Source organism: Pezoporus wallicus, unplaced genomic scaffold, assembly GCF_028554395.1.
Source record: "Pezoporus wallicus isolate ANWC-B61680 ecotype Strahan unplaced genomic scaffold, APGP_CSIRO_Pwel_v1 contig_3365, whole genome shotgun sequence".
Lineage (NCBI taxonomy): Eukaryota > Metazoa > Chordata > Aves > Psittaciformes > Psittacidae > Pezoporus > Pezoporus wallicus.
Window position 1 is genome coordinate 478,420 of NW_026640883.1, and position 17,866 is coordinate 496,285.

General features: G+C 40.9%; 1 protein-coding gene across 13 annotated transcripts in view; it reads right to left on the minus strand.

Annotated features, from left to right (window-relative positions):
* BTRC (beta-transducin repeat containing E3 ubiquitin protein ligase) overlaps positions 1-17,866 on the minus strand; it is a 116,983-nt gene that overhangs the window by 52,117 nt on the left and 47,000 nt on the right. For 9 of the 13 annotated variants that reach the window (XR_008973737.1, XM_057421108.1, XM_057421104.1 and 6 more), the window contains 2 exons: positions 14,251-14,328; positions 2,107-2,196 (listed from right to left, as the gene is read on the minus strand). Coding sequence is in view for 12 of the 13 variants with exons in the window: in XM_057421108.1 (XP_057277091.1) it covers positions 2,107-2,196; positions 14,251-14,328 (168 nt within the window). In the remaining variant the exon portion in view is untranslated. The remainder of the gene's footprint in view (positions 1-2,106; positions 2,197-14,250; positions 14,329-17,866) is intronic. The other 4 variants (XM_057421107.1, XM_057421116.1, XM_057421111.1 and 1 more) reach the window with 1 other exon arrangement.

The following is a 17,866-nucleotide window of genomic DNA, read 5'->3' on the forward strand; positions in this document are numbered from 1 at the left end:
TCTCTTGACAAAACATGTTAAAGTCCAAGGCTGTAAGACACATCAATCATGGAGGATAAAACTCACCATGTGCATAAGGCTAAGAGAAGGCCTCTGAACTCCTTAAATCCCATTTAAGCCCTTCACCTAGGGAACATTTAACAGTTGTGCCATTTGCCTGTGCCATTACTGAGCCATCTGCATTTAGCTAACTGGATTTATAAATGCTTCAACACTTTGGAATTCGAAAGACAAGCTTTCTTAGAACCTTTCATTTTGGTTTGTAGCTGGGAATGCAAAGGAAAAGAGTACAATATCGAGGCGTGCTAGTACCAGAGGAATTATATCCCCAGAAAAGTCCATATGCTTTTTCATACATACATATGTATGTGTGTGTGCATATATGCATGCATACATGTGTGTATATATGTTTTTTCATATATATACATGATGGCAGATTGTCCTACAGTATATATATAGATACATATTGTTCTACAGCATACAGATACAATACTTGAAAATATATACTTTTTAATCTCCAGGTTGATGGTTCAGATTCATCCTTAGTAACATGAAGCAAATCTTGCTGTTCCTGCCTTGAGTCCTACCCATACCTTTTACCATGATCCCATCAAAAGCGTTATTTTAAGAGAGTTTATTATTTAGGGCATTAGGATATTAAAGATATGTCAATTCATTTAGAAGAGGCATCACTTACATTAAGTGTAGCTCTTGCACATTTTAGTTCCTTTATAAGATGATCAGGTCAATCAAGATGCTATAAAGCAGATGGAGTCGAATGGGTTTACTACAGTTAGCTTGCTGTGAGCTGCTTCATGGCATCAGAATGATGCTGTATGACAATATAATTCAGTCAGAGCTGCTCTGATGCCTTGTTTAAAGAATTTCACCTACTTTGTACCATAAAGCACCTTAGAAAGCAGTGTGCAATAGCAGTCAACTTAAGAATGGAGGTGTTGGTATTAAATATTAGCCCTCTGTACCAAGATCCGTAGCTTCTCTCAAAAGTGCTTCTCCAGTGGAAGGTAACCTGGCATGTCAAGCACAGTTTATGAGCGCTAAACCACTTGCAAGCACCATGACAAACTTTTATGATAGCCAATTCCCTGACAGGAATCAAAGTAATGGGACATCCAAATTTTACCAGCAAAATCCCAGCAAAGATTTAGCTGGGAAATTATCTTAAAGGTCAATACAAAAGTGGCCCCTGAAGGGACAAAGCACCTTTAACAACCATTCAAAGTATGAAAAAAAGGACTTCAAGAAGATCAAGGAATAAATAACTGAAAGAGAAAACAGGCTTTTGAGTGGTCAGGTTTGTGGTGACAGAGGAGCAACAAAATGCCAGCTGGTTTAGGTAACAGATGGCTGCGTGCACTGATCTGTCCTGCATGCCCATTCTGAACTTCCTTTCAGTGAAAATACGAAGCTTACACAAGGATAAACACATCCTTCACACAGCCTTTCTATACATATTGCATCACACTTCAAATGTTTTCCATTCACAAACAGCCCTGCATGTATGTTGTTTTACTCTACTTACGCTGACTTTTAAGAAAAGAGGGTTGCTAATGGCACCTCATCTTTTCCAACTACATCTACTACAATTCTCAAGGAATGACTTTTCTCTCATGGGCTAATGTATACTTTTCTTACCATTCCGATTGCTATATCTCCCTCCTCCCTTTCCCTTAAACACAGCATTCACGGTATTTTAATTGAAAGGTCTTTCTTTTTGCACCTCTCCTCCAGTAGCTAAGAAATCTTCATGATATGAAGAGCTCTCATGCAGTATTTTTAGCATCTATCTGGACATTTATTATTTGAAGATGCCACATGGCAGGCATAGGCCATCCCCCTGGAAAAGCCTATTACTTGTATAGCAGTTCCCTTCAATCCTAGGTAGCTCAAGACTCAAGTAATCATTTCCAATAGAGAAAATCAGCAAGTCTGAAATCTCTACACAGGACAGAAAAGCGTACCCAAAATACCAGCTTTCTGTTTAAATATGTTTTTTCAACTCTGATTTTTAACAAGAACTTTCCTTTCATTAACAGTGAACAATCTGAAAAAAAACCTCAAAACCAAAGCTAGTCTCTTACTTACTTTGGCCACACAATTTTCAGTCTTCATAGCAGTGCTTCCTAGACATACAGTTTCCTGGTTTAAGCACAGTCTGGCACAGCTGTTGTAGGTCTGCAGAAAGATTAAAATGGTTACGAACAGAAGAACACAATTTTCTTTCAGGCACCACATTTTTGGCACAGGAACCCACAACAACTCTACTACATTTCCTTTTTCCTAAGGTGTAAATGTTTCGAACCACAATAAACTAGCTTACAGCAAAAGCCTATGTTCAGGGCATGCATGTCCTCTGAGAAGCTATGCAGAATTTTATAGTTCTGAGATACAAAGATTTTTATCCTTTTTCCCTTTGAAAAAGGGGAAAAAAAAGAAAAGAAAAAAAAAAAAGAATACCTGATACAAGTTGCTTGGTCTTTCACAAAATGCTGCATAACTGAACAACCAAAGCAAGGTGATTTCTACACACCAGTTGTCACAGCAGTACGAAGGTTGTAATCGCTTCTCATCTCACTTCTTGTACTTAATCTTTCCAATTTTGGAAAGCTTCTTCTTTTAAAGTAGAATGTCTTTTTAACTTTACCTCATACACTGTCCTGCCCAGGAGACTTTGGAGTCTCTGCAGAACGGTACTCTTAGGTCTCTCACTTTTTTAAGGGCACAATATGTACAATACTTATGAGCTATGCTAAAATTATACTTTGGGTGATTTGGCTATTTTAACTAAGATGCCTGAAGAACTCAGGAACTTCTAATGGAGGCCTCCTCTCCCCCCAGTTCCAACACCTTTTCAATTACTACTTGATTAACTCCACATTTTCTAGTAGTAGGAGTAGTATAGTAGCACCTAAGAGTTCCAGTACTGGGTTAATACCCCAGTGCCTGTTGCCATTTACAGAAAATGGCTCCCAAGCAAACATGGCAGCCCAAAAGCAAGCACAAACTTGCTTTCTTGCAAGAGTAGTAAGTGGACCACAGAGAAGATGTTGCTACCTCAAATAGTTGTGTGGGGGAAACATAAGAAGCATGTTGAAAGAGAATGAAATTAAACTTGCTACAAAGACATTTCCAAGAGCACTAAGTAAAACATACTAACATTCATGGTATTTTTAAAACGGCCTTATGGTGAGGCCACACCAAGATTTATAGTGAACTGCCTGTCAGTTCTCTCCCTGTAATATTCACTGGCAACTGTGCTGGTGAATATTGCAGGGAAGATCCTTCTTTCAGAGCTTGCAACAGATTTCTGTTTGCTTGACTTGAAACTAATTCAACCCCCAAGCCTGCTACAGGTTATAAAACCTACAGGCAGTGCTGGCATACTAAGGGCTCCTAAACCTCTCCCTCTGCTCCAAACCTATGACAGAGTCAGATTCCCTCAGTGACAAGCACCAACAAATTGTCTCCCCTTTTTGCCCCTCTACCAGAGGCCCAACTCTGCAAAAGATGTAGTCACTAACAACACACAAACCAGAAGAAGAACATATTGCAAAGGACATCAGAGGCAAGAATGCAAAGAGATTAAAAGAGGGTTATGCTGAGAGTGATAGGAGATACATCCACAAGCCCAGCATTCCTCCTCAGGAGGACAGTAAGCACCAGGTGATGGGAACCAAGTGCTCCCAGTCAGTTTATAACATTATTCACCCACATTCCTATGATCCTCATTAAACACTCCTTACTGCCTACCACGGGAAATCAAGTATACTGGCTCAGGTGGATCTGTACTGGCCAAGCACAGTACAGACGCTCTTTAGGAAATTCACAGTCCTTTCCACCTTACTTCTTTACAGACCCCCTTTAAAGCTCACTGGGAGACAGAAACAAAAAGGAGTACAGAAGCCCTATGTTCTCCATTGCTTTAGCAGTTCATGTTTTATTTCTCAGTGAGATCTCTAACCAGAAAACAACCAGTGACAGACAGGAATGTAGAATATCCTGGCTCCAGCAGATTTCCTTACAAGTCATAACACTGATATCTGCTGTGACTAGCAGCCAGCTAGTAACTTCTGACTCTGGATCCACAAGGAGAAACTGAAAAATTCAAACACGAATCCCTTCAAAGTGCTGTGCAGATGAACAGAGTGCATCTTTCAGCAGGGGAGGCTCAGATTCAAACTGGGATTAGGCCACACGCAAACAAGTCTGACAGACTCGACTAAGCCTCTTGCAAATATTTGCCAACATCATAAAACTATCACTCTGGTATGCACAGAACTTTCTCCTCAGAAGAAAGATCAGAATGGCATAAACTATCACGCATTGTGGCTTACATGTAGTGGCCCAACTGGTGGACAGAAAGTTGACACTACCTGCTTTGCACTGACGTTCAGACAATACCATGCAAACTTCATTTTGTAAGCATCATCTCAGCTAAATTCAGCCAGATTCTGAAGGTGAGAAACCATGAAGAATTGATAAGACTCTTTGTTCAGTATTTACATTTGTGTAACTTAATCCATTTATTGTAAACCTGTGATTTCTTTCATTTACAATTCCTAAAATTCCAGTAGCAGTATTTCTGCACAACTTATCTGCTACATACTGCTAATTTTATGAGGAGTTCTGACTCGAAGAAAGCTACTACCAACTCCACTTTGCAGATGAAAAGCTAACCACTAAAACATTTACTGAAAGCAACAAGGAAGCCTGTGGCTCCATGAACTGAAGTCAGATCTTGTCAGTCTGTTTCCTCCCAAGAGAGGTATGCACAAGCCTTGGTAGCAAGCCAGCTTTTAAAAGCCTGGCTTACATCAGGCTTTCTCTCACATTTACAAATGGGAAAGAGCAGACAACCGAAATACACCATGTGAAAAACTAAATGCTAAATCTAAAACGCCTAGAACTTTCTGAGAAGGAAGAAAGCTCACCATGCACTATTCAAAGGAAGAAAGCTCACTCAGTACTCTTCAAAAGTTGTGTGTGCGCCAGCATGTAGATACAAATAATTATTTCAGTGTATTGCTCAATTTGTATTACTTTCATCCACATATTACATGTCAGTGTGAACAGCACCAACTGAACTTCTGGTATAACTTGTCATCAAATCCCACAATACCAGGACTAGTGACACTTGATGGAACTAGTAAGGTAATAATTTAAAGCAGATAAATTAAACACTTCACACAGCTGGCAGTGATTCTGGAGCCTGCTGTCCCAGGACACTATGGAGAGAAACAACATCAGCAAGTGGAAAAAGAGATCAAACTAATTTATGGACAGCAGGTCCATAGAGTACATGACAGAGATATTCCCCAGACATCCCTGATGTAACCATGGTAGATACTGCAGGAGCAGTGAATAGAGCACAGGGAACAGACAGACCCGTTTGCTGCCATTCAGCAGCATCTTCCACTGACAGTGCTGGAGCCAGCAATGGATGAGGAGACTCTGGGTCTGGTAGACCTGGGCATTCTCATGCTATCAATACCTCTCTGCCCTTTGACAACATGCCAATGATACTTAAATTCCTCCTTCACAACCTTTTCAGCCACAGAAAGGACAGAAGAACATGCTTTTACTGCGAGAATCAACTTTTACACGTAATTTTCTTACCTAAAGATCTATGTAAGTGCCGAATTACCAGACAACCATTTAGTCCTCCAGCTCAGTATAAAGTAGTGAGGAAAAAAAAGAAAATTAAAAGTTGCATGTATAATGGCTTCAACCCATCAGGATGAAGATTTGAGAATAAAACATACAGTGATCTTCAGTTTAACGTCCATTACTGTGTTTGCAAAGTTACAAAGTTCTTCTGTTCTTCTTCACATTCTCACAAAAGAATGCATTATTAGCCTTGTGGGATGAATAAAAAAAGTAAGGAAGATTCACGTACATGTTCTACCATATGTTTAAAAAGGTTTAAAGCAAAAATGCAGAAGAAAGCCTATTTCTCCTTAAAAAAAAGAGGTAATGTCACTCTACTTAAGAGGTCTCAATGGAAATGTATTGATAATGTTGCAAAGAAGCTGCATCTGGCTCATGAAGTCAAGTCATAAGAAGCTGCAAGAATATATTGTGACGGTTATACTAAATGGTTGCCTTCTAATGTTCCTCTGTAGGCAGCAGTTACTGTCTACTGTGAGACACAAGATTACTGCTGGACATGGAGTTTTGATTTAATCTGATACTGTGTTCATACTAACAGTTACTAGTGAACAGACCTAACTGAAAGCAGAATGAATGTCTTATCATCAAGCAATAATGCAGAGCCTTTCATATTAGATAAAACATTTGATGGTGTCTCATGCTACACTGACACATCAGAGCACCTCCTTTCATTCATTCCAATGCCTATGGGCACATCGACTAAAGAAAAACCATGAAAAGCAAAACCAGAGCCAAACCTCAGAAAAGCAAATTTCTCAAGCTCACCTTTAAAGCTCAACCCTTTTATGAATCTCATCTAATTTGCACCAAAACTGTTGAAGTTTCTCATCACCTTTCAACAAGATAAGAGGTTTCTTCACCAAGGAAAAGCACTCTGAAATGGCAGCCTGGTTCAACACCACAGGCAGATAGCTTTGTGTTGGAGTGCTTTAATATGTTTTTATATTGCATATAAAGCATGCAAACGTAAACCAGTTTGTTGAAAACTACCTTCTTTGTGGAAGCGGGCTGTAATTCTGAACAAGTTTTCAATTTTCACACTGCTGCTAGGTAAAACATTTTAAAGAGTTTAATTTTTACAGTGGCTTCAATGACACGAGATTATCTAACAAAGTAATGGTTAATCAATAGAGGGTTTAGTTGTCAGGTGAAACACATAACACACTAAAAGGGATTGATTGCAAGGCTCCTCCTTATTTACTGGGAGGTATATATTTAAAATGACACAAACTTGTTACCAAGCTGCATTCCTTTAACCTTGCAAAAGCCGTTTGAGAACAGTGTTAAGCAGCCCTATAGCAAAACAAGCTCTAATGAAAAAAAAGAAACAAAAGAAACCTACAAATATATGGGAGCACCAAATCATGTCAGAAGCAGGGGAACCACTAAGCTGCATTCACTCAGCCAAAGGTTTAAAAAGCCACAGAGACACTAGACTATGGTTCACTAAAGATAGAGCTCTATCTGATCTCATTCCCTAAGTGTCTTTGGTTACATTTTTCTTTTTAAAGAAAGTATGAACCTGCTCTTTGACACAAACACATAAACATTTCTACTCTTGTCCACATAGCTCTGGGCAAGCACTGGATACCAACCTGAAGCCTCAGACTCCAGACAGAACTCTGGCTCTGTGTGAGTGTGTGTGTGTGTAGCTTTTACGCTGACTGAAATCCATTTCTTTGGCCATTTATTTCGAGAATCCCCAGTCCCTGAACAAAACTCCACTTCTTAATAGAAGCTGCAACCCAGGAGTTCAATAAGATTTCCCCCCCCAATAGTTAATAATTACATGATTTATCAGAGAAAGATAACACTAATAAAAACCCAGCAAAAAGACAAAACCCATGCCCTCCCTTCAAGTCATTTTTGGGGAAAAGATTATTAAACTGTTCTTTTTGAACAAGAGCTTTTGTAGCTAAGCACAAATTGCCAAACGGTTAGAAAAAAAGTTATTAGACTCCGAAGAATTCTGCAGAAGTGGGAAGTTATATAAACAAATCACTCCAGCAGATTTGGAAAGACCGCTTTCATTGTACTTAGCGTCTTCGGAGACTTGCATTAATTACCCTTTAAAGGTCTTTCACATGGACTATTTCAAATAAATGCAATTTATTTATTTATTTCAAATGAGGTGCTGCTTGTGAAAGAATTAAGTAATCTCAACAAATTTAAAAACGTTTTTATAAGCAGGTAATTAAAAAGAAGGCTTGAATTAAGTCAAGCTGTAAGACATTACCCAGCATTCGCCGCAATTATTTTCTTAAGACGAACCCTTTCTTATCTCTAGCCCAGCCTTGGGAAGGGCTGTCTCCATGGAAAGTCGTAAGGCAAAATAAAGACCAGCCAAACAAAAAACTAGATCATTTACAGGATTTTCCCTAAAGCACAGTTTGTCATATTGCAATTACACCTTGCCGACTGTGAAAGCCAGAGTCCTTAATATTGCCACTAGAGGGAAGACGTGTCTCAACACATGGCAATGGTAGTTGGGGAGTGGGCTTTCTTGAGCAATTACCATAACAAAGCTCCCTTGGCTGTGTGTACCTTCTAACTACTCAGTACAATTAAAATGACTTACCTAAAACAAACAGAAAAAAACAGAAAAAAGGAGAGGCCCCTAAAACAAAAAACCTCAAGACAATTCAAACAAAAAGTCTAAAAGCCTTACTCCAATCTGCTGTTACACGAAATTACATTAAAGCTGAAGATCTTTTTTTCCTCATCCATCAATGCACAGGGGGGGGAAACAAAAAAAAGAGCATGCCACAATGCTCCGACACCACGGGGTGGTTCAGCGATGTAAAAGCATTAAAACAAACAAAAACAAAGAGCAGGGAGAACTAGATCTCTTGTTAAAGAAGGAGGGGGGGGGGGGGGCTGCTGGAAGAAAAAGGAAATGCTGTGGTATTTAGCCATCTGGTAGCTGCTTGAAAACAAATTGTCCTCAAAAGAGCAGAAATACAGTATGTCTTCTCTCAGCTCACTGGCTCAGGAATCAGACCTCTCCCTCACCCCCCTTCTTTTTTAAATACAGGCATGGTAACATTAGACTTCTTTGCTGATGCTGATTTCACTTCCCTCTTGTCCCACTGTGCAAAGATAACCATGGTCATCCCACTCAGGTCTGGTTATTCCATCTTGGATGCATTATTTGCAGTCTTTTGGGATACATCTTGTTGGGCCCATTGTCCACAATCCCTCAGGGTTTTTTTTTCTTCCCTGACAGCTACTTGCTGATTTTTAAACCCTTAAATCTTTCATTTTATAAGGCACATCATTAAGGGAATATGGCAGCCAAGTGATTTTTCTTTCCATTGACAATTTGTGACATTTTTCCAGCAGCGTGCAAGGTGTTGAAAACCTGGCAGCTGTTACCTCCCGGGATGAAGATCCTTTTTTATCCTCCCTTGACAGTTTAACTCAATGGGTCAGCACCTTTAAAGACTGCAAAGTACCACTGAAGTGGATGGAGGCTTGAATTACTGCTCCCTCCCTAATCAATGTAAACCCTCACTGCAGGTGAAACTCTTCATCTATAGAGGTGCATGGGGGAGGAAAATGTAATGCCCTGAGCCAGATGGTTTTCATCTTGTTTTTTAAAGAATAAAGGAACAAGCTAACAAGGGGACAGCTACTTTTGTTAGCTTCTTGGCCTCTCTCATGGCTTTGGATCCCCAGGGTTCCAGCCACACAAGAGAAAGAATACAGAAAAACATAAACACTTAAAGAAATATAACTAGGGGGCTGGCAACACGCTGCTTTCAAAGAGTTGAGCGCCCTGTTCAGCGCTTTATTTATCACTGCCCACGTTCTTGGGATGGTAAGTGGACATGGACACAAAGGGCGGGAGGGGGGGCAGACAACACTTGCAATTTACTCAATTACAGAGGAATGCAGCAATGCGGCGGCGGGGTGACAGATTCCTATTAGCACTAGTGCTGAAAGAGCCCAGTGGCCTTTCCGCCACAAGGCAGCATTCCCATTGTAGCTTAGACTCCGGCACAACCTGCCTTGGCTAGCTTTTTAACATGCATTAAGTGTCACAGAGAAATGGAAATTATTTTTTTCTTGTTGTTTGAGAACAAGGGAGAAAATAATTAAACTGAAAGAATAATCTTAAAAGTAAGCCTAAGGATGTACATCAAGCAATTTCAGGAGGGTTTTCAACCAGCAACTCCTTACTAGCAAGCAACAATAACGTTAAAGGTGAAGTACCTGGGATAACTTCATAGACATGGTACATCCTGCCTTGGTCAGCTCTCCAGCTAAAGGCAAATTCAAACTGCAGCATCTTCCCCAGAGGGAAGGAGGAAGGGAGCTGAAGGACCCTCACTCCCTCCTCATCATACAACCTTCCTCACCAGCCGAAAAGAGGGCTTTAACTTTTCATAGCAGAAATACTTCCGGAGAGGAAAATTATGCAGTGCGATGAGGCTACCAGCTGGAAGTAAATGGTTGATGGTTGCTACTTTTTATCCTTCCTTTGCTCTATCTTCTATAACTGCTTTCCGTTTCTTATGGTTTGCTTGAATATTTGCTTTAAAATCTTAAGATCAGACTGTGCCTATTTTAACTTTGAAATAGCACCTAGAGCATGTTTTAGGTGCTACTTGTAATTTTACAAAACTATCTAAAATCTGTGAGACTGGACTGAGGTAATGCTCTGTGCCAAAATGGTAAGTGGGAAGATTCTTGAAAATGCTAAGGGGCCTGTTTGAATGGGATAACAGACAGGGAATTTTTTCCCCCGGACTTCCATCTGGAAGCTTATAAAAAGGCAGCAGAGTCCAATGTGAGGTTTGCAGGAGGTATGGTGCAGCAGCCTTGCTGCTGCCAGCATTTCCCCACAAGGCACCTTCACCCATAGACAAACCACGGTAGCAAAAGGCACTTCATTATTGCTAAACCAAAGAGAAGGGAGGGAGGGTTTTAAACAACCTGCATTGTGCCCGTCTTCTTTAAAAACCAGTGGGGTAATCAAGTTCAGGGCAGCCCCGGACAGCTGCCCTGTGACCTATTCATGTTGACCCCCACTATTCATCACTTTCCTTAGGACTATGAGGGCAAGCTCCTGGGGAGTGACCACCACAATAGACAGATACGAGCCAACAATAATACGGTTCCTGCAAAAAAAAACAGATGGCACTGCAATAAATTTACAAATCTGCATTCATGGCTCTGTTAAAAACACCCAGAAGCTAAAGGCTGGAGGGGCCCCCAGAGAGCTTCCCCTTCCCAGTTTCTAAAGGCCAGCTCTCTCCCCAAGACTATTGAGCTCATGTTCTTCATAAATGAAGAATGGAGACATAGCCCTTAAAATAACAAATGTCTGACCTAATCAATCTAGTGTTTGGGTCTAACACTAAATGATAGGCACTGAAAACTAATTATGTTTTTTGGCAAGGAAGTTGAATTAAAATGGAAACACACAGGTTAAAAAGGCACTGAAGCATTTGCAAGTCCCTCTGAAAGGGCGGCACACACACACACACTCTCACATGCAGGGCTTGAAACAGGAACCTGATTCAATAACTCATGCATTTATTTTTAAAATGAATCAGATTAGTCCCATGTGTGACCTGCCGGTCCATCTGTATGAGCTGGACTTAATGGGCACTCTTCTCACGCTTACTTCAGTTTGAAGTATGAGAGAGATAAATTTAGTTTAATTTTCAACAGATCAAGCTATCCATTTTCCAAATGGACCATCTGGATCAGCCTATTAAAATTAATTTATAACTTTGCAGAGTGAAAATTCGTTTGTTAGCTTAAATAAAGTTGCCAGAAACTTTTGCCACTTATTGTTTTTTCTGAAGTCTGTTTTTATACTATTTTCAGTTTACCCCCTCAAAATTTAATTTTGTCAGGTCAAGCAAACAACAAGAACTGAACATCTGCATTGTTACGTCAAAGCTTGCCATAGCTTAGATCTTTTCACTGGTCCAGCTAACAGTGTCAAGTTCATTGCCTTTTTGTCCTTCCTTTCCCAGGTGTCTCTCCTGCCTCGCTGCCCCTCACACACCTACAAGTGGACATGCCTCCCACTTCCAGCATGCCAAGGACACAGTTCCACTTGTTGAGGCTTCTGAAGACACCCTTCTCCAAAAAACATTTTAATAAATAGAAGAATGGTATTTCACCTAGTAAGAGGTCCACAGCACTGAGCAATGGATGTCCTTCAGCCTCTGCTTATAACCTCAGATGCTTAAGTAACCATTACATCTCCTTATTACCTTTATTACCATTAATGGCTTCATCTGAATCTGATTTCTGCAACTGGAGTTGGAAAACTCCCCACTGGTTCTTGTCCATGACTAATAGAGGAGCAATCTGAGTTTCCAAAATGCTCAGATAACTTTAATTATATCTACTTAAAGAACCAAAATTTCTTCTACAAGAGGCACAAAATTGTGGTCAACCACTTCCTATGACCTAAAGAAGAGGGCATCTGCTTTAAACTACATTTTGCACTTGTCCAGGAGCACTGTTCTCAACACAAAAGGCCTCAGATAGCAAGCAGAAGACCAAAGGATTTTCATGCATCTGTCATTGTAAAGACTGGACAGAAAGATGGAAACTGATACAACATCTCAACAATATCCTGAAACACAACTAACCACCTTTGACATAAACAGCGTCCACGTGAGTTACTTCCAATATGAAATATTTGGACAGGTCAAGTAGTTTTTTAGGTGCATTCTTCTTATCTAGTCACCTTGGCTATGAAGAATTGCAGGCCTGAAGGAAAGCCAGCTTTCCCTGGACACTAAGAATACTTCTGAAGATTGAAATCTGTATAATGCTGTCCATGAATATTTGTTTCTCCCTTAATAATCATGCGGAAGGACTCAGTGTAATGAGAAGGCACACAAAATAGGTAACTCATGTTGTTTTTGATTTAACATCTCTTACTATGAACCTTTTATTGGAGAAGAGACACACCTTTTCTTGTTGAACCTGAAGGCTTCTCATCAGTAAGGTAATTCCAAGAGAAGGAAAAAAATAATTCTGGTGTGCTGGGGACCTTGTTGGCTATCCTGGGGATATACAGCAGGGACCTAGGAGCTCTGCCCTCTTCCTCTAGATCTTCTTGTTTGTTACTGAATGACAGAAACATTTTCAGTTTGGTGTAATGTATATAATCAATTCTACAAGGTAATCTTTCTCAGCAGTACCTAGGACCCCACTCATTATCCTAGCATACTGCCTCTTGTCTAAAAGCCTTACATGGACTATATCTCTTAGATGGACCTGTCTTAGCCACATACAGTCCTTCACATGATACCTACTCCCACAAAATCAAACTCCTAGCACAATACATTACAGAATCAAAGAATCATAGAATAGTTAGGGTTGGAAAGGACCTTAAGATCATCCAGTTCCAACCCCCCTGCCATGGGCAGGGACACTTCACACTAAATCATGTCACCCAAGGCTCTGTCCAGCCTGGCCTTGAACACTGCCAGGGATGGAGCATTTATTCAAAAAAGAAACCCCAAATCAGCAACAAAAAAAAAAACACCAAAACCAAACACCAAACAACCAAACCTGCCCCCCTCAAAACAACTCTCAGTTCTGAACACAAGCACACTATATATAAAAAAATACTACCTCTTCTTCTCCTACTACAGTTCTGACCCACAATTTCTCTTGGAAACAGCAGCAGTGGGGCAGTGTGGTACCACCCTATTCCTCTGCCTGAGACTGCTGCTCCTATGGCTGAAATGCAGAAGGAAGACTGCCAATTCCTCAGCTGTTGCAATGTGTGGCCTGGGGTATTCACTTAAGTCATGTTCCTCAATGGTTTTATTCTGATACACCAAGCAGCCACCTTGGGCAGCTGAAGCACGGACGTACTTTTGCTTCTGCTGCCTGAAGGTTGCAGTGGGGAGGAACAGCAAGGTGAATAAGGATTTGAAATCACTAAAGCTAACTTAAGTTCCCCAGAAATCACAAACCAGACTCCCTTTCTTGACCATAGGGATTGAAAAACTGATTCCTTTGAACTGGTAAGAAATTTGCTTTATTATATATAAAAGGCAAAGGGATTAAGTTTTATCAGACCACCCTTTCTCTTTCCTACTTATTAGTAATTTATACGAGTGTAGAAGAAACAAGAACAGGTCATTTTTCAGGTTATTAACCTGGACATCACCTCCAAGAATATTTACCTTCAAGGGCAATAAAAAGCTTACTTGTTGCAGAACACTTTGAGACTTTTGATCTGAAGCTAGGCAAAATATACTACAAACAAGACAGGAACAATTACAGAAGAAAAGGCTGAAGAGGTCTTGATGAACACCAAATGGAAAAAAGCAAAACTAGGGAGTCACAGTTGACTGCACCATACAGAAGCCCACATTTCTTTAGAAAGAGTCATCAAATTCTCCTGAAAGCTAAATCTCTGTGTCTGATTTTCCTGGGTACAATGTGAGTTGTTCAGACTACAAAGGAGAAAAGATTTCCATGTACGCAAGTCAGACTTCAGCTTCCAGAAGCATTTAAGGATTCAAATAGCTAGAAAGTTTTATTGCATTTTTAAAGAGACTGATCACATACCTGTCTAAGTGAATTCTTCTCGGGAATGATCTTCCTAGGGGGCTCATCATTATTACAGTCTTCTCTCTCAGAGGAATTCTGTGAAAGAAAGTAAGCTTTAATTCAGTTCTTATCCCTAATATCACTCTGCAAGGAGAAAAGAAACAGAATATTTGTACTACACAGGCTGTAGTATTTCATGTATACCGGAGGCTAACTTGTACATTTAAGCCAAACAGCTTGTTATGGCAGAGAAAGAATTTCTCCTCCTCAACACAACAATGCACCACTATGCAGATCTTTACCAAGGAAGCCTGTGCTTTGGGGATTTATTCTGAAACTACCAGTAACAGCCACTTCAAAAAGCTGGAATGGTGGTTGGATCAGCATGGCAACACCAGTGTTCCTGAACACCCCAGAATAACTACTTAAAACAGTGGAACCTGTTGAAAACAAAAGGTAGTTAATGGATGCAACTGTTAATTCTCTGTGCCCCTATGCTTTTAATCTGCCTAACTATTATTAATTGCACCAAGTTTGCTTGGCTGCCAAAAATCATGGAGAAACGATGGTTGAGCTAAATGCTGGTGAAAGAGGTTGTCAGGAGATCCTTATAAAAACCAGTGTAGGCTGCATATGATATTAGGGCTGGTTTTACTCCTGCCCTCTGACTCTAAATACCTGTGTAATTTCTAGAAAGATTGATGCCCCAAAACTGAAGCTGCTGCCTCCAAAAAAAGAGCATCAGTAAGTCAAAGTCAAGAGAAGCTGCACAAGAAGAAAAAGGAGGGCTTTTGCAGCATAAGAAAGACCATCAGGAGACTTTTGTCCTGTTAAACGCATGATTAAAACCAAAGGCAGACTATAGCTATCCCAGGACATGCACAGTACATAGCAAACATTTGGTTAAAAACTGCTGGATATGTGGGGAGAATCCTGTCCTCACTGCCAAAGTCAGCTACCCTGGAAGACAGAATTCCTTTGCATGGGTTCAGCCACTGCCTTGACAGAGTAATGACAACCAGCTTTGGGGGAATCCCACACACACATCTAAAATCAGTTTGATCACCACAGTATTCATAGCCTTAGGCCACATTCCCATGCATTCAGTAGCGAGCAACTAAACAGGTTTTAAAGAGGTACAGAAAAACTGCTTAGGGAAAGCTCTGCCAGGAAAAGGGTGGTTTTCCAGTTACTTGCAGACAAGCTCAGGAGTGAAGATATTCAGGCAGAAGTTTGCATTCTGCATTTCTCCCCCTTATTCCCCAAATAACCTGTCCTTCACTGAGCATGGCTTCTCACAGAGCCAACTTCCAGCCCAGCACCTCAGGAGACAAGTGGAATCTGTTGGCAGAGGAGGAGCTGGGTCCTGCAAACAGGCAGCATGGCAGAGCAGGGCTAGCAGAAAGCAGGCAGGCTGCGGGAAGCCATCAGAAGAGCAGTGTGCTCATGTGCCCACTGCAGTGCTGCGTGATCAGGCACTGTCTAGGCAGCTCAGTTTGCTGGGCTGGTGAATGGCAAGAAAAGGTACAGGCAGGAGGTAGGGCAGGGGTAGGAGCTGTTTGCTGAGAAATAGCAGACTGGGAAGAGACACAACAAACACAAAACACTTGGGATGTCATAAACTGGTCGGGAAGATCTTGTGTAAATCTAGGCTTACAGGCCAACTAATGATTTGTGATTTTGGGGGTTTTTAAGCAAGATACAGAACTCGCAAGGCACCATGACATCTGGGATGCTGTAAACAGGGTTTTATAATGGAAATCAATCCTAAACAGGCCTGATAAATTGCTGTAAGAGGCCAGCTTTTAAAAGTTTTCATATGAGGTCTCAGCCTGGACCAAGTTATTACATTAAATCCAGCTTAGAAAGGACTGGTCGTAAAAACATACAAGCCAGAACCACGTATCTCCAAAAAGGCAAGTCAGATGTTAAAGCTGCTTTTTTCTGCTCATGAAATACAGTTTAGTAAGTCATTGATTCAAGCGAGGATTTTTATTTCTGCACTTTGGAGAAAAAGACCAAGTGTGAGAAACTTCAGAATCTGAGGTGACTTACTACACATACCAGGAAATGCATTTTGTTGATGGGGTGAGGGGGTTGTTTACTGTTTCTAGATGCTTTTCCAACATCCACCCCCTTCCCTACAGTAAGTGCCAAAATGACTTCCCCTTCCAAATAATCTTTCTACAACAGTGAAATCTTGCATTCTTCTTTCCTCTCAAAGCCATTGCGGATCCTCCCTCAAAAAACATCCAAAAGCAGGAAAATCACTGCTGCTGTCAGCCCTTATTTTGAAATTTCTAGTTACCGCAAAGCATCAAGTTACCTTCTTTTCCTTTAAGCTGAGCATCCCATTTTAAGAGCAAGCAGAGTACCATTTTGCATTCATTACCTTTATAGGTGGCAAGGCTAAGAGGCTGGCTAAACAAAGACCAGACAAAGACTGCCAAGTGCATATGGTGGTTCACAGCTTGGCGTCTTACCATTCTCCAGCACCAACACAGCAGACTATTAAAGAGGAGCGCTGCTCATGCACTTTTGTCAGCAAGTAAGTTACGCTTGGTGAAGACAGAATGACTCAAAAGCATTACACTTAAGAAAAAGCACAGATGCTTATAACTCCCGCTCCTTTCTCAGGAACAGGAAACCTATCAATCCAGGTGCAGGTACAAGACTCTGAATATTTCAGGACTAACTGTAGCTAGCTGCACCGAAGTGAATTTCACTTGATAGGGCATCACTCTGCCATGGTCATGGGAAAAGCATAACGTAATTGACTGAAACGGTACATCTATATATTCCTCCTTGCTGAACAAGGTGGGAGGAGGGATAAACACGTGCGAGGTCAGAATAAGGTTTGCTTCAGCAGGACTTCAGTGATGCTCTCGGCCACACAAGAGGAAGACAAAGGGAGGCACCGCTCTCAGCACCCTCTCGTGGTTACTGAAACACATGTCTCGGGCACAGACCTGGAAAGAAGCATTTGGTATCCAGACGGTAAGATGGGTGTACTCACTGGGAATATTAAAGATCTGCAGCAACTGTACTTGACACGTAGTAGAGGAATGATGGAATTTGTTAAGGTGAAAGAAGTGAAGAAAACCAGTGCATACAGAGAGCTGAAAAGCCATACAAACTCCCTTCCATCAGGGAAAATGTTTAAATCCTGCAGGCAAGCCTTCCTTCATAGACTAGAGCCAGACTCACCAAAAGTGCTGGCACTCGCATGCAGGGGTCCCTCCTTTTGAACCAGCACAAGCAAGATAGATGTGAAGTGCTTAAGTCTCCAAAGCACAAACAGATCAATCTTGGTGAGATAAATACTGTGTGTTTCCCCCATTTCCACAAACAAGTAAAATATTTATTTGCCCAAGGTCACACAATGACAGTGGAAGTGCTGGGAAGAGAAGCCAGGAAACCCAAGGTCACAGTTCTTGTAACCTTTAAAATTTCCCTCAAGCAGGAGATTCCTGTAAAGGGGCTCTGCCCTCCGTAGCTGATTTTTCCTAAAATGGCTACTGTCTGTAACGAGATCCTTTTAAATGTGATTTTCATTCAAAACTTCAGCCTGTAATTAACAGAATATAACTCCATGGCAGGTTGTCTTAAAGACCACTACGAAATTATTACTATT